The following is a 20,532-nucleotide window of genomic DNA, read 5'->3' as shown; positions in this document are numbered from 1 at the left end:
ACGAATTATGCCAACGTAATGTTCGACTATAGGTCTAAGGCACAGATAACATGGTACTAATGGCATCATATTATAGCAAAATTTAACCATGTGCACTGGGAGTGATTGGAATCAATATGGCAATATTTTATGGACAAATCCTCCCGCGTGGAGGAATATAAAGTTAGATGCACTTTCACACATTTTTAGGATTAAGACACTTGAATTTTTTTATTAACGGTCTCTCTTAAATACCTTCATATCTTACTCACTTTCTTTCACTACATTGTAAATAATTAATTTTTCCTGAGTCTTTACATCTCTTGCTGCTTCCTATAGTCCTACTTTTACGTTATATTGTTCAGGGGTTTGATCAAAGTGAATGTGCAAAATCATTGTGCTAGCCAAGATCTTTGGTACAGGTGTTCCTTTCGACTCTACAAACCTCAGGAAACTCTCACGCCATATTAATTAGCTTGCATGACTTAAACCTTAAATGGTAAGGGCGTTCGGTGTCAGTCTCTTCAATTTTCAATCCTGGCATATTATGATTGTAGCAAGTCAGCCTCAGTAATTTCACCATTATTTTCAGGTATGCCATTAAACTTGTTCTACAATACTTAACACTGCCTATGCATCATAAGTGCTTTTATAATCAATTAATAATTTAATTAATATTTCGTTAACTTTGAAAAATGTCCTAATCTCTCACAGATTTTGATTAAGGGCACAATTAAATGAGCGAGTGTGTACGAATACTAATTATTGGAGTTTTGCCAAGAATCAACAGAATTTTAAATGTCCATTTGTTCTTGCATCAACAATATTCTTCTTTCTAATAGTTCCTTAAGCATTGGACGTACATTTTCAGCAGGATTTTCAGGAATACAATCCGACTCAAAGTATGAACTGGTGTATCATCATTCCATCAGTCTATTGGCGCCCCGTGCGAGTCATTCCTCTGCGTCCAAATTCCCTCGTCAGTGCACACACTGAAGCGGCTGACCGTCTCGAGCACATCTTAAATGCGTTCTCCCCGCACGTTCCGTTCTTCATTTTTACCTACTCATGAATATTCTCGTTGAGAGGGGTGTTGTGATGGTTGAGGGGGGAGGCGCAGTCCGCGGAGGGAGCGCAAGCCTTAAATTAGGTGCAGGGTACGTTTGGCATCGTGGTACGCTTCCCCCATTGAAAAGGATGAACCAGGTGAAAGAGACGGGCCACATTGGCCAAATACGCCTTCAAACACGGAATCCCGTAATATGACGTACAAATACTCATTTGCATGTAAATAGGTATAAGGATAAGGGTTAGGAACGCATAAAAAGGCGGAATCGAGTAGATCGCAACTCTTTCTTCTGGCTCTGCGTGCTCCGAAACGCAATGTTCCTGTCCTGTACGATCTTGTATGATTGCATACTCACCATCCTTTACTCTTGTGTGTCCTCATCAGGAGAAAATTTGATGGGTGTAAACAGCCCCCTGACGCCATCTCCTGGACTGAAAGAATCGGGATAATTGGTGGCATATCAGACCCGAAGATCTCCGTGTACGTTACGTTTTCTCGAAAGTTCAAATGCTGAGAGCATAGGCCGAGCAAGTGGAAAGTTTCGATGTTCAAATTCCGGTGAAGGAAATATTTTTGCGCTCGTGATCTGCTCGATTCTGCCTTCCCCATCCCTCCGGTGTCCGTCCTTTATGCTTTTTCCTATCCCTTTTCCTAATATCTATTTTCATGTGACTGTATATTAATATTTAGACGCATGTTAACCGAAAAGTTATTTTAAGAATTTAAAGATATTTCACGCACTACGAAGACACAGTCGATCAGTAATTTGGGCAAAAATCAGTATTCGTCATCTATGATGGCGTTATTAAATCTCTTGTCTCATACGGTTTCGTAATATTTAGGCTTGTTTCAGCGTTGTGACACCGTATTCGGCCGCCTTATGGGAAAGTAAGTAAGACATGCATTGCCCGGATTCCACAACTTTCGTGCAAAATAATCTCAAGATAGGAAAAGGTCTCTATTTGCCCTAGTTTTAGCATTTCATTTTAAACCGTTAGGTAACCTTGCTATTTATTAAAAACCCAATAATACTTTCTTTCCATTGCGTTGATTCTTATATCACATCTATCTTACAAATTATCCATTGCGATTCAGCATTGAATTTATCGAGGACCCACTGGCGGTGTGGTTTAGTAAGAATTCCTTGCTAGGGCTATCCTTAATTCCAGGTTTCTCCGTGTAATTTTACCATTTCTTCCACAAATGGGTACATATAGCAGCACGGGTGATGACGTCTCTCCCACTTCCCTATCATTACTCATTCCGAATTCGCATCCCCTTTCACGCACGTCTGAGAAGTGGAATGAGTCATCTAAACCTCCTTTATTACTTATTGGTGCGAGTAAAATTCTATATGATAATTTTTGATCATAAAAACGACAAATATGATATTCAATTGGCATGGTAGACTAAAGATGTCGATGGAAATACATCGACACACTGAAATATTGTACAATAACTTTCTGTATTTTACTTCTTTACAAGAGTATGTCTTGCAATTTTATTGACTTTGGATTCCTCCTTCAAGCCACGTAGGAGACGACTCTGCCATAAAGACGCTGCGTTGGGCGGACATTCTTGATGAGAAGTTTCCCCTCTTCATCTTCCAAAAGTCGCAATTGCTTCAGCTAGAAAGGAAGCACATTATTGCATGAACGAGGGAGCAGAGGTGGGAAGAAAGACCGAGCAAGTGTAAATAATAATGCACTGATAATAAATTAATAGTAAAACAATATTAATAATGATAGTGCGTCTTGATTGCCGCAAGATTGAGATTTAGTTCGTAATTTCGCCCAATCCCTAGATTGCTAGAATTGGCCGTTAATCTTGTGCGTTTTGCGTATTTATTGATCGTAACGGCATATAGTTCATAACTAAACGTATTTTTTAATCCTTCTTTCGCAGCAGAGTCTTGCGTAGGAATCAAACAACACTGCTGGGTAGAATATTTGACAGAAACTTAATTTCTCCCCAAGTGCATCCGATACAGCAATCGATATTATAAGGCTTTGAAATACTTATTTAGCATTAAACGTCGCCCACTCCATCCAACATTAATTTTGCTTTTGGGAAATACGAAATTATCCCATTTTATTATTCACTGCGAGTAAAAAGTGTAAAATTCCATTCGTATCTATACGATTTCAAAAGACTCAAACGAATTTCATCCAATTGGCCGTCATGGTCTAACTTCTGGTCGCATTACGCTTACGAGTTGCCCAGGAATCGCCATCTTGTAAACGAACGCTTGGCCATCTCGACATATCGTTTCCGCGGGACTTTAGTGTTAATATCCTTTTTATAAGGAAGCAGTTACGTAAGAAATACACGAATGATATCGAAATAGTTGAGTGTGGGATAATAACTTTTCCTATTTTGTCTCCATGAATACTTACCAAAAATGTTCGCCGTGGTGAGATGGCGAAAGCAATAGACAAATAACCAAATGATTCTGAAATGTTTAACATTTAATACCTTTAGAATCAAGGAGAATAGAAAGAGGCGGTAAAAGGCAATTGCTATATTTATGGGGTTGTATATTTTGGCCATAAATCTGTTTCATGCGTGCCATTGTGATACCGGCGGGACGTTTTTATCTTAAGAACTATAAAACACAAAGATACTTCAAATGGCGATTCTACCTGCTTGCGATTCTGATTGTTATTACAGTACTGTGGATAGTAACAGGCGAGCGGCTCAAATTTCGATGCCAATCCACTCGTAGACAGAAAAAAAATCACTATCTTACGGCTCAACCTGATTCCCGATCACTGGATCAGCCGCCTCGTCGCATTCTCTTTCATTTCGTCAACGTCAATGAATTCGAGCTGCCCTCGCAGGGAATGCATTCAAATTCGCAAACGATGGCCCAGATTCTCTAAAAAGGATCGTCACTGGAAAAAGGTCATGTGTCTACGGATGTGAGCCTTTAACAAAAGCCCATTCGGTTGACGAGATGAATGAGAATAAGGCAGCTCCGATGGCCATTCCGATAAAAAGGACTTTGCCGATTGTTTTGAAGTGGGAGAGAGGCGCTGGGATAAGTGTGAGTGAGGTCTCCCAAAGGGGAGTAGTGCTTAGAGGGGAACACTGCGTACTAAGGCCAACCCATTGATCTATGGAAGGATACGTTTCTCAACAATGGCTGGATACCTTCTGGCCAGACCTCGAAACTGAGTGTGTTTCCCATCATCCATTTCCACTCTTTGAGTCCTTCTTCCTCTTTCGCCGGAGTGATGCGTGATGATTCATGCGTTCGACGCCTGGGGGAATCCCATGCTGGAATCGGACAGGCGAAGATTTTGGGCAGCTAGTGACCTGGGTCATCAGCGTGTGAAGGCAGTATCTATATCAGCCATCGCGCTAATCCATCCCGATCCCTTATTCCCAAACACCGAGGGCCCACCTCATTATTCATCGCGAACTTGACAGCGAATCTATAGAATCCCAAATGGAAGACTGGCATTTTAATATTGTCTTGATCAATATTTCAATCCTAAGATACGCTTGCTGCAGCCCTCTATTCTTAACTTTCAGCGTTTATTCCCTCGCCCTGTGATAGTTCTTCCGTTTCCCGTTGTTCCGAACATGTATTCTGTGTTTCTTCCTCTCTTTCATTTCAATGTCTTGCCATCAGCGTTCATTTCTACTATTCTTCTAACTGAACAAATGTGTCTCAAGGTATGTCGTATCCATCTTGCTCTTCTTTGCCGAGGAATCCTCATCATGGGCCTTCCTCTTCTGCTCTTCAATAAACTTACTCGTCTTGTCTGTCCATTTATTCTCCAGCATCCTCCAGAGCCATGTTTCGGAGCTTTCACTCACTGCTGGTCCACTTTCTCAACAATTCTTTCCCTCTTTAAGGTCGAGTCGCTTTTCTGCAACCCCTGTTCTGTGATCCACCGACCGGAGCACTTCAATTCCTTCACCACTCATCTCGACTCCTTTGATGCCCAACTCTTATTCTTCTTTTTGCCCTCTCCTAGGCTTGCATTGAGTGGCGCTGGCGATGGGTTGCAGGTCCTTTGTAAGGTTTGGTTTATATATTTCTTCCGTTTCTCAATTGAGCGGTGGTCGCCTGATTTTTTAAGAGGATATTAATTGTCCTCCTGCCAGAAATTCGTGGTCTCAGGCGTAACTCTATGGAATTTCCTCAACATATTGATAGAACGGAAGTAGCTTGGTACTTCCTTTATACTAATTACCCTTACAATGCAACAATTTCACAGTGTAAAAATCATTCGCCTTGACTGGGATTCGAACCCAGGTCCCTCAATATCCGGTCGAGTGCTTTCAGATATTGAAGGATCTGGGTTCAAACCCCAATCAAGGCGAATGATTTTTACACTCTGAAATTGTTGCATTGAAATGCACATTAGCGGATGACTCCGTTAAAAGTTACTGTTGCGGCATCTCCCGCAGTTTCTTTGGTAATTAACCTTACTTAAACACCACAACTTACCCGACCGTAAATTACATTACACTCACATGACAGCAGATATTTAAAAGCGCACATAATACCAGTCTCGTAAATATTATTCATTTTCATCTTAACGGAAAAGATCCTCAAAATGATGATGGGGCATGCGTCCGACCCTTTGTATCATCCCCTTCAATTTCCCATTTTAATTGAAACACTGTATGTACAGGCATATTTTTAGCAATATATAGGCAATAGTTATTCGCGAATAAAGTCCAAATATTTCCCCACCTGTTCCAGGGAGATATTTATGGGCTTCAGGCGCACGAGCCACGTGACGACCTGGAGGCACGGGGGGATCGTCAGAGAGCCTTGGTATGTGACGTACTTCCTACGGAAGGGAGGGACTAATTCTTCGAGCATAAATGGCGATATCTCCGCTGGTGGAGACTTGGCCTCAGTCACCTCGTCTATTTTATCAAGCAGCTTTTGCAAAGCGGTGTTCTCTTCTTTCACCTGAAAAGAAATGCAAATAATTCATGCTTTTAAATCTTCGCCCCTATACTGAATATCTTGGGAAATTAGAGCGCCAAAATGGAGGAATTCCATGCCCTGCCGTATTTAAACGCATTGGAGGAATTTAGGGTTAGTGTGGCAAACAAATTCAAAAGCATTTCTGATTATCCAAAGTATTTCATTGTAAACCCTTTCGTAAGGAATCATGCATGCTTTTATCTTAACTAAAGGTGTAATTTATAAAAATAGTTTTCTCTAGATTATCCATTGGTTCAAGGATTATTGTGGAATTACAGATTTATATTAGCACTTAATGGTCACCTTAAAAGATCCTACCTTGAGGAAATATCCTAAGACGGCCACACCATCTCCCTTCTTGAGCGCCTCTCCTAAAGACCCATATTCCTTCTTATAGTGAACCACATGCATCTCTACCGAATAGCTATGAGAGAATTTGAAGTTTGGAATCCGCTAAATACTCTAGAATCACATGATATCAACATTTATTTTTGTTTCACGTAAATGAAATGAAATATGAATTAGAAATATAATTTGGATTAGAAATATCGTATGTTTTACACCGTCAATTATTTTACATTTTAAATAATAATAAGTCAAGGTGATCCATGGACACACTTTTTGAATTATGAAAACAGGACCCAGGTCAGATTCTTCTAGGTTAACCGTTTATTGCCGATCATTTGGCGGTGGACTCTTGGGATTAAAAACTCGAGTTGTCGTGGAACGCTTTAAGAATCTCTTTCGGAGGCTAAGTCCCCTGAGTGGCCTCCAGCAGTCCCCATTTCCGCTCCATAACCTTCTCTTGTTTTCAATCATTGATGCAGTCATCTATTTCAATTTATGTTACATTTATTTAAGGAGGATTTATATCCGACATCTCCCCAAAAATATCATAATCAATTCATCCTAAGGTACCATGTCCTCAGAGTTTGTTCTCCCCTTCTTTTTGCTTATGAAGATGGAAATAGTTTCTTCAACTAGCTGGTTAAACCATTCTGTTGATGTCTAGTCTTTCCAACCGATCTCGGTCATTCGTCTTTGGAACCCTTTTTCTAGGGACTTCAACCTCCTTTTCTCCCCCGGACCCTACCCTCCAAGTTCGATGATTTCGAAGCGTCTGCAGTCATGCGACATTCAGCCGGGTGGCTATCCGGAGAAGTGTTCCTCCGAATGTGTGAAATGCAAGCGTCGTACTTCACACATGCGGACTTGTCTGCACTTGTGTTAACAGAATGGATTTGAAATATTTAAGTTAGAGGATAAAATGAAGCTTTCAAGTGTGAATAGTTCGATTGAAAAGCGGCGGGGCCCTCACGCTGACAAGGATATGGATTCCCTAGTGGCTAGGCGTGCCATTCTCTGCGAGTGACTGCAGGAAGCAGATGAGGATGTCACGCTCTCTAGTAACGTCCCACGTCATGTTAAGTTTACTATGGCAATAAATGGATTTCACCCACTTTTGTAGTAGTTATAACTTCCAAATTACTAAGAGGGCACCTAAATCCAGATCACTTCACAGAGTTTTCTTTTCTTAACCAAACTCGTGTTGTGCATATTATCAATGCTTCCAGAAAAATTCAATTTTTGGGATTTTTCGAAAAGTGTATGGTTTCGTGTGAAAATACGCCGTGAGCATTAATTAAGTATACTTTGCATGGGGCTTACCTGTATCCGTTCACCAAATGCTCGCTGCCCTCTTCATTTTTTTTACCCCAGTGGAAATGAATCTGTGAAAATATGTAGTCGCCTTCCAAAGCACATCCAGAAATCCTTGGCGTTTCCTTCCTGCTCCAGTTTCCCTTCAGGGTAACTAAAGACAAAATCGTAGAAATTGAAGTAAATGCAATAAGAAACAATACAAACGAAGACGAAAGATATGGGGTACTCTTTCGGTAAGTGCTCAATATCATCTCGGGTTGAGATCGCGAATTCGCCAGATGCAGGTATTGTGAGAATACTCTAAGATTGGTGTCAAATTATCATTAAACGACTTTCTGAGTGGGTCTCCGTTCTTCTAAATGCGCCTGTGAGTTGTTGTTTCCGAGAATGTTCAACCTTCAGCTAGACTCCAGGCATTCTTTAGAATAGAGTATCTTTCTATATATTTACGGGGATTGCTGTAAGTCGACGCTAAGGTTTGTGGCAGGGGATTATGACACGCTACCTATGCCATATGAAAAATGATGTCTCCTTAGTTTTTAGTTCAAAGAAAAGATGGGAGGATTTTGAGATGTACGCATGGATTACTATTGTCGGCATCTCCTTAGTACCCCGAAAACCGTTGCACGGAGGTTTGAAATGGGTTGGGAGGTCAACAGCCACTCTGCGGGTATTTCCTCTTCTTTCTCGTGGACGTGACAGCACGCGATCCACCAAAACCACGTGGACAGGGGGTGACCGAACACCAATCGTGCAGCATAGTACATGCAACAACACATATTACGAGTATAACATGATTAGCAGCTATTCCTATGCCTACACCACGAGGGCAAGAAAATACGTTAAGAGGGGGCAGGCTAGCAGGCAATTCTGACCCTTATTACCCGTTAGTACTCTACGTTTTCCTGACTGACAATTCACATACACAACAGGTTTTATATACATTTAAATACACCACACCTGACACCAGGGCGCACGGTAGGGGGCGTTAGGACGTCACATTTGGAGTGTTTTGTGGGAATTTAATCTATTTTACCCCTATTTTAGACTTCGGGCACCTGTTAATTTCTTTAGGTGTCCCCCCTTTTATTGCTGCCGCGAATAGTGCACGGGAAAAACTAATATTCGAATTTCTTTAGTTCGACAGTCTAACTACCTCATTTTTATTGACAGTTGTCAGGCCTGTAAATATAAATACTGGGTTTAATTACATCACTCATGTAGGATTTGAAACCATTAAGTGCATGCGGGTTTGTTGCTTTCATTTGTTTCCACCTTTTTGAGTCGTACCAGGATATGGATTCAAATTAACGACGGTACAATAGTGAACTTCTTTCCAGAATCTTTCAACAAAATAAATCCTGACTTCCGGCACTGAAAATAGGCCGTCCTCATTTCCACGCATGTCCTGCATTCCATCCAAAATTCACGTCCTATGCCTGCCCCTTCCTCCTATGCCCAGCATCCTCGCCCCTGCCGCAGTCTCCTACATCCCGCGACATGAACTTCCTCGTTTGTTTTCCTGTCGGTCCACTCCGCCTTTTCCATCTCTCTCCAAACCCGCAAATCCAAAGCTCAAATCTAGGCCCGTCATCCTGCTCCAAAGACCATGTTTCCCCTACCTTACGCAGCCAATGCAATCACGCACTCTTGCAAACACGTCGCTTACTGGATCCTAGAAGTTTGATCATCAGAAAACATAACTGACGTAATACATTCCCCACCGACCAATGCCTCAATTCATTAACTTAAACTGCCCGACCAGACTCTCCATCTGGCGCATGAAGTTGATACATCCACGGGCGAGCGAGGTCACCTTTCTCTCCGATCCACCCCTCATTTCTGAGCTTAATTTATTGTCATTATTATCATCACTTGGTGTCATGAGGAACACGGCTAGGGTGCAGGTGGCTGTTGGTAATTACAAACCATACCACTTTCCCCCGGTCCCTCCGGTCAGTAGTCCATCGGTCTACGCCTGGACTGCGGCGACGAAAAATTATGCATCAATATATTATGTGTAGATATATAAACACAAGGATACACTTGTAAGGAAAGGAATAAGAACACATATGCATACAAGACGAACCCAAGAAAGGAGGGGAAGATGAAATCAAGCATAAAAAGCATACAAAAAAAATATCCTTAGCGGGACATATCTACGTTCCCGTCCCGGGAAAGAAACATTTTGACCGTCAAGTGCCGGCCATTGAAACTGTTTTACTCCTTTGATATGCTTGTATATATATATGATAAAGTGGATGAAGGGGGTATTGACCGTTAGTGGGATGTTGAAGACTGTGATAGAGGGGAATGAAGGGAGGAAGAAAGTACTCAGAGATGAAGAGGGACGTGATGTAAGGTAGGATATTGGATTTTGAGTGTTGTTAGGAGTAACAAAATATTTATTTGGCTTTGTCCATCCAAAAACCTACCTTAACCGGTTAATTACCAAAATAATTAAGTATTATATAAATCTGTGTGTGTATATATATATATATATATATATATATATATATATATATATAGTATATATATATGTGTGTGTGTGTACATATAAAACCCATAAGCACAGTATTCTACCCGGAGGTTGTTTATTGTTTTTATGGTTTTATGGTAGGAGAAATCTACCCTCATATGTGAAATTTAACATCAGGGTAGGGGGGTGATTCTTTTCCCTGTGCCAGGATGGTTTCCCAGGAAGAAGGGGTAACCGAAATAGCACATGGATTGGGTATATTAACATATATATATATATATATATATATATATATATATATATATATATATATATATATATACATATGTGTATATATATATATATATATATATATATATGTATATATATATATATGTATACTATATATATACATGTAGATATATATTTATATAATTATATATATATATATATATATATAAATGTATATATGTGCATATACATACATATATATACATATATAAATGTATATATGTGCATATACATGCATATATATGTATACATACATATATATCCCTCCCCGGACTACAACCTTGACGTGGTGGAAGGGCTTGTGCGTTCCGATGACCCATAGAGCTGTGCTGGCGGGAGTAATAAAAATTGCTCCTGGTAGGGTTACCCATGCCAGGAGATAGGTCGAAGGTTAGGAGCCAGACCTAAGGTAGTCCACGCAGCGTCTGTTCCTCAGTGAGGCGGCTGCAATTGCGTCTGACCCCAGTGGGGCGGCCAGTAAGTGATGGTGTCACGTTAAAAACACTATTGAGGAAGGCAATGGGAAACCACCTCAATTATCATTCCCAAGATAATAATAATGGGCAATAGAGATATTTCGAGTCCTGGCAACCACGGGGCTCGGCCCAATCGGCCGTGTGTCGTGCCCGGCAGCGGGGGAGGCAAGGCTTCCGCGGTCGTCATCCCACGAAACCCTTGCAAGGGAAAACCAGCAGCAGCAGGACAGAAGACGCAGGAGAAGAAGACCAAATCAATTAGAATAGGAACGTGGAATGTTGAGAGAGATATAACCGGTAGATTACCTAAAAAAGTACAGATATATATATATATATATATCTGTACTTTTATATATATATATAAATATATATATATATATATATATATATATATATATATATATATATATATCTGTACTTTTATATATATATATAAATATATATATATATAAATATATACATATATACTCATATATATATATATATACTCTTATATATATTTATACTCATATATATATATATATACTCATATATACAGAAACAGATATAAGGAAAAGGGATAGGAACACATATAAAGGACGAATACAATAAAGGTGGGGAAGGCGGAATCGAACGGATCACAAGAGTAAAAATATTTCCTTGACCGGGACTCGAACCTCGGATCTTTCCACTTGCTGGGCGGATGCTCTTAACCACTTGGGCTATCGAGGAAACGTAACTTACCATGAGATCCGTGGGTCTAATATGTCGCCAAGCGCCCCGATTCTTTAGCCAAGAGATCGAACGGATCACAAGAGTAAAAATAGATCGAGTCCCGGTAAAGGAAATATTTTTACTCTTGTGATCCGTTCGATTCCGCCTTCCCCACCTTTATTGTGTTCGTCCTTTATATGTGTTCCTATCCCTTTTCCTAATATCTGTTTCTGTATATATGAGTATTTATTCGCCGTTTGGCGGGATTTCGTGTTTGAATGTGTGTATGTATATATATATATATATATATATATATATATATATATATATATATATATATATATATATATATATATATATATATATATGTTTGTATTTGTGTGTATGTATAGCCAAGATTTATATATATGTTATTATATATCTATAAGTAATTATATACATATACAAATATATATATTTGGATGGCACAAATAAAATAGTAACACTGAAATGTACAGCATGACGTTCGATGGTCGAGATTTTTTTTTTGGCCAGAGATATTTTATGAAGGATTGTTTGTAATCTTTTTCGATAAGGAGACGTATAAAAATTTCGACAGGATGTTTTCTAGCAAGGGGTTTTGGCTCTTGATTTGAAGCCGGGCGGATTTGGTCATGCGTGTGATTGGTGTTTAAGTTACTGAAAGGTTTACTTTGTGATTTTCAGAAGGCACGCCATTAAAGGTTTCGGCAGAAAGTGAGGGTATCGGTGAGTATGTTCATGTGGTTTTTTTGGTGTAGGGGAGAAGGATAGGCCTTAAATAAGAACGGATATTTCATTGTCTGAAAGGCTGGTGTTTGAAAGGTTTACAATGTCATGGGAATTGTCGGAGGGAGGGGGGTGTTGGGATCGTTCGGTGGTGGCTGGCGTCTGGGAAAAGCGGGAGGGCCTTTGGGAGGAGGGGGAAGGTTGTAAATGTTGCGGAGGGAGCTTATATTGAAAGAGTGGGGGTGGTTGAGGAGGAGGTGGCGGGAAAGGGTGAGAGTGTGGAATTTTGAGACCTACTCGGAAGAATGAAATACAAGAATTGGACAGCTCTTTAAGGAGAGTTTGACGTTTTTGTTGGAGGGAACGTAGGGCAGACGAAATTATGGCGTTGAGTTGTGGAATTAGGTGAGCGGCAGCCAAAGAGATTATTTGAAAGAGGGAAAATAGATTTGATTTGTGTTGTTCACGAATGCATTGGTATTGCATAAGGATAAGGTGGGTGTATTCTAAAGATTTTTGGTAAGAAAATGCATTAAGCTTGGGGGTGGATATTGGGAAGAGAAGCAGACAGTGGTAGGGAAATGACTAGACCGTTGGGAACGATTAACAAGGACAGGCATGAGGTGATAACTCGGTGTGGCTGGTTTATTTGGCGAACTTACAGGCGTGATGGCGAAATTTTCGGATCCAAAACGAAATAGGATTAGAGTGGTTCATGTTTAGGCGATTGAGAAGGTTGTGGAAAAGAAATAGGAAACGAAGGAAGACAGTGGTGAGGGAAAGGATAGCACATTCAAAATAGAGCAGAATCCGCAGCGCAAAACCCGATGCTGGATCCCTCGACGAACACAGGAGAGACAGGATTAGTAGCTAGGTAGCTCGATATCACGATTGTACGGAAAAACTCACATGAGTTGTATAATATTTGGACTGCTCAATAGAACGCAATTAAAATAGTAAACTTAAAAGGACACTCACTCATATTACAGTATATACATAGCTATATGTTACATTGTTATGGACTTACATACGTACTTTCAAACTTCCCATAGGTCGTAAATAATCATTTAAATTTTGTGTAATGTTTTTAAGAATAAAATTTATAATCAGGAGGACCCTCAAATAAATACATACGTGTATGACCATTGTTGGATATAGTCATTTTCATAGGCTGGTTATCGTAATTCTTGAACGTCAACTCCAATCCATCCTCAGTGAGTTCTTCTACCTCATCCATGTTAATGTTTATTGGCGACTGTCTCTTGCCACCACAGGCAGGGAATGTTTTGGGCCACGTCCTAGGGCCTGCGATAGAGGTTTTTAAATGAATTGGGATTTGGTGCGCACGATGTGATATTGAGATTCTATTCAAAATTATAGATGCAGACATGTTTTCAAAGTGAAACCTATGACAGTGGAGACCCTTAAAAATTAATAAATGTTTTAAAACGTATTCATATCTTCATTCAAACAATTATTTTATTCACAGTTTTTCTTTAGGAAAAATAACCATTTTTTATGTGCGGTCCTCATTTTCATCTTCTTTTCATAGTATTACCTTTATTTAATGTCTTCATCTCGATTCGAAGATATTAAAAATAATTGGACTCGTATCCGTTTGAATTATGGCTCCTTCTTCAGGAATTAATTGCGTATCGAGATGCTTACCATTCTCCTTTCCATATCCAAATTCCAACCCTTCTGTTGAAGTCGAGTCTGGTTCCGAGGAGGATGAATCTGGGAGCGAAGAATTAAAGACAAATTATGCTATTGGAAAAAAGGCTTATTTATTATATTAACTAAGAGTTATTAGAGTTTCTGGGTGTTGCTATAAACAAATTGACCAAATGAAAATTTTGCTCCTTTTCAGGTGAAAATAAATAATTATGCTTGCATATTTTTTATGCTTAAATATTTCGATTTCGTATTGCGATTAGGTGGAAAAATATTAAAAAGCCGAAGGTGTACAAATTACAAATGGAAGATCTCTCTAATCCTTATGAAAGAAAACACAAATTTAATTTAATCAAATTTAACAAAATATTGCCTAATTTGATCCACATTAAAATAAAGGTGCTTGCTTGAATAATATGATTTGATCAAAATGAATCACCAGTGGCCCTATTTTCCAATCCAATTATGAATAATTTTCAATGGAAAAAGCAAGGTACTTTCCATCGTTTCACAACGGAATAATGGAAATTTCAAGGAAATTAATGGTTTCACAGAAAAATCATTAGACCCGCCACATGGGAGTCCGGTTTGCAATCAACAAACACCCAGAATTATTAAAATAATTTTGAATTTAGGCTGTGTCCCCGAAAACATAAGGGTAACAAAATAAAAAGCCTTATTTGTTAACTTTTGGGAGTCGAGGGTCATATTGCTTCTATAAAACGGGGTCCTGACTCGAGCGGGCTTAAGAACCTGTGACCTATGGGCATTCATCGAACGGAATCGTGCGCGGAATTGTCGTGGACGTATGTCACTGCGGCAGAAGTACAAGGGTTCACGGGAAGTGGAGTCGCTCTTAGCTGACCATGATGGTCATTTCGGCCAATATCAGATTTGCATCCGCCCACGGGTCAGCAATGTGTCATTCGACCACCGAAAATACGAAAAACAGAGCAAATTGCGAACGAGTATGACTGAGTCCAACTTTCCCGGCAAGTAGGAGACCAAATCACCTGAAGAATCCCAATGGCGCCCCGTCTCTTGGGCATGGTGTGTTTCCGGGTGTTCCTCTGCCGGGGGCACATCTACGACGGCGGCGAGGGCCCCCAGAGTGGCGATGGTGCCCGCCAAGGCGACCGCCCTCTGCAGGAGGATCATGTCGTGTGTCGATGAAGCGTCGGCGCCGGCCTCTCTTCTGCCTTCGTGTCCAAGTGGTCCCTCTTGAACCCCACAAGCGCCACACAAGACTCGGCGGCGGTTTGCAAGTGGCGATGATGCCGCGCTCCTGTATTTATATACGTACGTGCATGAATGTGCATGGACGTGCGCCCGGAGCGTTCGATTTAATGAATTGATAGGGAGGGTTGATAACGTTTCGAGACCTACCTCGTCCAATCAACAATAAGTTTATTACACCTTCTGAATTGGCCCTCGCTCCAAGTTGGGGGTGGTATCTCGGGTAGGGGCTGATTATGAGCTGTGTGACACCACCCTTCGTAGTTGGCAATTCAGAGAAGGGATCTATCTGGCAGCTTAAGGGAGCGAGCGACTGCGGCTGCTTACTTCTATTGCTTCTTTATCTTCGTCGTTTCCTACTCCCTAATGAACTAAAAATTCCATGAGGAAAAGCAAGGCGTCTTCTTTTGGTATTTCCACCATGTTACGGGTGAATCTGTGTCATTTAGGTCCACTTTATCATTTTATAGCAAGACACTCATAGGAACTACCAATTATTTTTAAAAACTCAGTTATATTGCTATGAGAGCAAGTCCATCATAATCAACAAAACCGTGAAATATGCAACATCGCAATAATTGTTTATTTATGATCAGGTGGCCTCCTTTTATAACTATTTCAGGAAAATATGGCGTTTCAATAATTCACAAACTGAGTAGTCGTACTTTTAACTGAGAGTAAAACAATATTATTAAATTACATTCCAGCTTTATTTGTTTTCGTAAACTACGAAGTCCTCCATTTCAAGAACTCTTCGTAAAAGAACATTAAAGTAGCAGGAGTTGAGAGAATGGCAACACCATCGACTCTTAACTTTTATCTGGAATTCAGAATATTTGTCGTGATAAGATATATACATGTAAATAAACAAATAAATGATATATATATGAATATATATATATATATATATATATATATATATATATATATATATATATATATATATATATATAGACAAACACACACAGACTTTTATATATCGATGATGATGAAGCACTCACAAGAGCAATTCCCGCCCTCAATCGCCAGCTTTAATTTCCCTCCCAGCATTCCCTGAACAACTCCTTCCCCCCCCCCCAGACCCCTAACCACTCTCCAAAATTTTTCAGTTTTACATGAAGAGGGCCTCGGCGAAGGCCGAAAGCTCAACCAATCTACAATGTGAGTGTCCTTTTAATTGTTAAATATTTCATTGTGATATATCGTGCCTCAAAATGTAATAATAATTATATATATATATATATATATATATATATATATATATATATATATATATATATATATATATATATATATGTGGCTCGCGGTAGTCCAGTGGGTAGAGCATTGGACTGCTGACCGGAGGGTCCCGGGTTCCATTCCCGGGCAAGACACTCTGGGCACCTGCAGCTCCACCCAAGCTGAAGTGATTTTTCGGGTACCAGATCTTCCTGGGAAACCATAACCGGCACAGGGAAAGGAACTGGCCCCCCTACCCAGATATGTGAATTTTCACACGCCGTATTTCTACCATCACCTACTAAACCGACCTTCGGGTTGATTACTGTGTTTATGGTTTATATATATCCGGTGAGTTAGAAAATCGAATGTGGAAGCATTAATGACTTGAAAAGGAAGGAATACAAACAGGCGGTAGAGGAAATCATGAAGGATGGTAAAATGCTAAGTACTATCAAAGAAAAATGGAATTGTATCAAGAAAGCGTTATCAAAAGACGCTAAAGACACTATTGGAACCTTTAACGCCAAAAGGACTGGGAAACCATGGATCACGGATTAGATGATTAAAAAGATGGATGAGCGGAGAAAATGGAAGAATGTAAATACAGAGATAGGATAAATGAAGTACAAAGAATTAAACAGCGCGGGGATATAGAAATATGCAGAGAAAGGGTGAAATTGGTGCGCTGTACAGCAAAGATAAATTTTTATCGGGAAGTAAGAAAGGGAGATCTATTTTAACAGTTAGAGATAAGGCGGGTAAGGTAATAGTTGACACAGGAAAGATCCAAGAGAGATGGAAGGAATATATAGAAGGACTGTATAGTAAAGAACATAGACCAACAATGTTTGACACAGACGAGGAACATGACTTTGAGGAAGATAGCTTAGGTCCAGGCATACTCGGCGATGAGATAGAAAGGGCATTAAGGGAGATGAAACTAAATAAGGCCGTGGGGATAGATAACATTCCCGCGGAACTTTTAAAAATGTTCAGGAAAATGTGGAAGGAAGAGGCTATATGGGCTGATTCGTAGTACTTATGAGGAAGAATTCTGGCCGGAAGACTTTTTGAGATCAGTTTAAGTTCCTATTCCGAAAAAGGTAAAGGGTACGTCATGTGGGGACTATAGGACAATTAGTTTGATATCCCACGCAGCTAAAGTTGTTCTCAGGATCATCAACCAAAGGATAGAGAGTAGGGTAAATGATTACTTAGGGGATGATCAGTTTGGGTTAAGGAAGGGGAAAGGTACGCATGATGCCATTGCAGCAACGAGATCACTAATCCAGAGAAATATAGAATACAATCAGGATGCATTTGCCTGTTTCGTAGATTTCGAAATAGCGTTTGATAGAGTGAATTAGGAAAAACTAATGAGTATATTGAAGAAAACAGGAATAAATTGGAGGGACAGGAGGCTAATTCGCAACTTGTACATGTCTCAGACTGCTCAGGTGCGGGTGGGAAACAGGGAGTCCGGATGGGCAGTGTTATGAAGAGGTGTGAGGCAGGGTTGCCAATTATCACCGTTGCTGTTCATCCTGTATGCAGAGGAAATGATCAAAGAGGCATGGGAAGAACTGGACGTAGGAATGAAAGTGGGCGGGGAATTGGTAAAATCAGTTAGGTCTGCTGATGACCAAGATTTAGTTTGTCAGTCAGCCAAGGGGATGCAAGCATTGCTTAGTGCATTGGAAATTCAGTGCAGCAGATATGGGATGAGAATCAATATTAATAAAACAAAGGTTATGCGATGCGGTTTTCTAGAAATAAAAAGGCTAAGCTACACATTAAAATAGGAGGGAAAAAGCTAGAGCAGGTTGAACAGTTAACGTATATCGGTATTGGTTTGGACCAGCACGGTCAATGTAGTAGGGACGTAAGGAGAAGAATTGCGCTAGGCAAAGAGGCTTTGAGACAAGTAGGAGGGAGTTGATGACAGGGACTTTGAGTAAGGTTATTAAGAAAAGACTAAAAACTTTGATATGGCGCGTAGTTACAGGTTTGTACGGCGCGGAAACGTGGGCATTGAAGCAGGAGGATAGCCGTCGACTGGAGGCTTATGAAATGAGGGTGTGGAGAAGGATTGAGAAGGTGAAATGGACAGAGAAGAAAACTCAGAGGAAGTTCTTGGCATGACGGGCGAAGATAGAGGTTTGTTGGGAGAAATCCTATGGAGGCAGGAAAAGTGGATGAAGTGGTTATTGACCGGCCACGGGATGTTGAACACTGTTATTTAGGGAAGAATGTTAGGCAAATGAGGAAAGGGTAGGAACAGGATAGGGAGGTTGGACGGGATGAAGGGAGGAAGAAAGTACTCAGAGATGAAGAGGGACCTGATGTAGAGTGGGATATTGTGTTTTGCTAGGGGCCACAAATTGTTGAATTAGTAATTTTTTCCATCCAAAAACTTACCTTAACCTGTAGATTACCTAATAATATATATATATATATATATATATATAATATATATATAAAATATCTTCGAAATGGAACGCTCATCGGCGACACACAAATATATAAAAACACAGATGTAGATTTTTAGAATATAGAGACACAAAGAAAGGACACTCACAATTTGTTATTTTACGTTTCGACAGCACGGCTGTCGTCTTCAGAATGACGTTCTCGGGGAAGAGCGGAGAGGATGTGCGGGGGAGAGGTGGGGGAAGGAGAGGTAAAGGGACCAATAGGAAATGAACAAGGGGGTGGGGGGGATATGTAGGCAGCCAATTGATGCATTCAGTGGGCTTGGTTCAGCCCGGGCGGTTTGAATGATTGGGCCACCCAGATATGCGCCATCTCGCGGGTTCTCACCTCTATTATACTCGCAGATTTGGGAAGGATTTCAATCACCGAAACAGAGAAGCAGTCGTCAAAAGATTGGTTGTGGGAAGCGGTGTGAGTAGGGATGGGATAATTAAGAAAGGTGGGGGATTTGGTGGAATAACGGTGGTTATTCATGCGGAGGGAAAGTGCGGTCGTGCATTCGCCCACGTAGAAGGCAGGGCAGAAGTTACAGGAGAGGCGATATATAATATTTTTTGAGGTACAGGTGGCGAGTGGTTGGGAGTTGGTACTGAGTGAGGGGGAGGGTCTTAAAAGATGACAGCATTTGCAGCGTGGGCGGTTGCATGGTGCGGATAGGGGCGGGGGAGAGACGGGGGTGCTTGAAGTTGGGTTTGTGGACTTAAAGATGTCTCGCAGGTTCGACGGGCGTTTAAATGAAACAGAGGGACAGTGTGGGAATAAAAGTGATGTGGACTGAGTGTTATTGATAATTGGGAAGAGGTCACGGATTAGATGTTTAATTTTGTGGGTACCGGGGAAGAAAGTGGTGATAAGGTTAGGGCATTTTGGGCGGTTTGGTTTGGGGAGGGGAGTGTATTGTGTTGACGGTTTGAGGATTTTACTGTTTAGCAGTTTTTCCGGGTACCCACATTTTCTGAGGGATTCATGCAGCTGGTCCAAGTATTTCTGTTGGGAGGGGGTGTTGTTGCAGAGACGGAAGCCACGGATAGAGAGTGAGAATGGGATGGAGCGCTTTGTGTGAGGAGGATGGCAGCTGTCGAAATGAAGATATTGTTGCTTATTGGTTGGTTTAATGTGGACTGAAGTGTGAAACGTATTGTTTTGGAGGTGAATATCGATATCTAGGAAGGTAATATTCGAGTCGGATATAGAAGAAGTGAATGAAACTGAGGAGGAGGAGTTGAGAGAGGAAGTGAAAGAGGATAAAGTTTCGCGTCCGTGGGACCAAAGGAGGAAAATATCATCAATGTAGCGGGCCCAGAAAAGTGGTTTTAGGGTTTGTTGTTGCAGAAAGTCGTGTTCTAGTTTACCCATAAAAAGATTGGCGTATGCAGGAGCCATACGCGTGCCCATTGCAGTGCCTTTTATTTGTAAATATATTTTGTCATTGAATTGAAAAGCATTTTTGGTAAGAACGATTTGGCTTAATTCGAGGAGGAAATCTGTGGATGGGGTGTGTGGTGTGGATCGTAGGGAGAGGTAATGTTTCAGGGCTTCTAAGCCTTCTTTGTGGGGAATGGAGGTGTACAGAGATGTG

The 20,532-nt window shown here is 40.6% G+C and overlaps 2 protein-coding genes across 2 annotated transcripts in view; one reads left to right on the top strand and one right to left on the bottom strand.

Moving 5' to 3' along the window:
* Positions 1-2,571: 2,571 nt before the first annotated feature.
* On the bottom strand, positions 2,572-15,161 carry LOC139685465 (carbonic anhydrase 13-like). Its single transcript, XM_071582482.1, has 7 exons — positions 15,017-15,161; positions 13,998-14,066; positions 13,464-13,634; positions 7,671-7,815; positions 6,321-6,426; positions 5,760-5,984; positions 2,572-2,676 (listed from the first exon to the last, which is right to left on the bottom strand). Exons 1-7 carry the CDS (start codon positions 15,159-15,161, stop codon positions 2,572-2,574), a joined length of 966 nt encoding a protein of 321 aa, XP_071438583.1.
* A 3,401-nt stretch (positions 15,162-18,562) lies between these two features.
* LOC139685464 (carbonic anhydrase 13-like) overlaps positions 18,563-20,532 on the top strand; it is a 13,880-nt gene continuing 11,910 nt past the window's right edge. The window contains exon 1 of the mRNA XM_071582481.1: positions 18,563-18,617. Coding sequence (XP_071438582.1) covers positions 18,563-18,617 — 55 coding nt within the window. The remainder of the gene's footprint in view (positions 18,618-20,532) is intronic.

This window comes from Hetaerina americana, unplaced genomic scaffold, assembly GCF_022747635.1.
Source record: "Hetaerina americana unplaced genomic scaffold, ioHetAmer1.1.p SCAF_113, whole genome shotgun sequence".
In the NCBI taxonomy this organism is placed as follows: Eukaryota; Metazoa; Arthropoda; class Insecta; order Odonata; family Calopterygidae; genus Hetaerina; species Hetaerina americana.
Note: the sequence above shows the minus strand (reverse complement) of the source record. Positions and strands in the feature narration are given on the sequence as shown.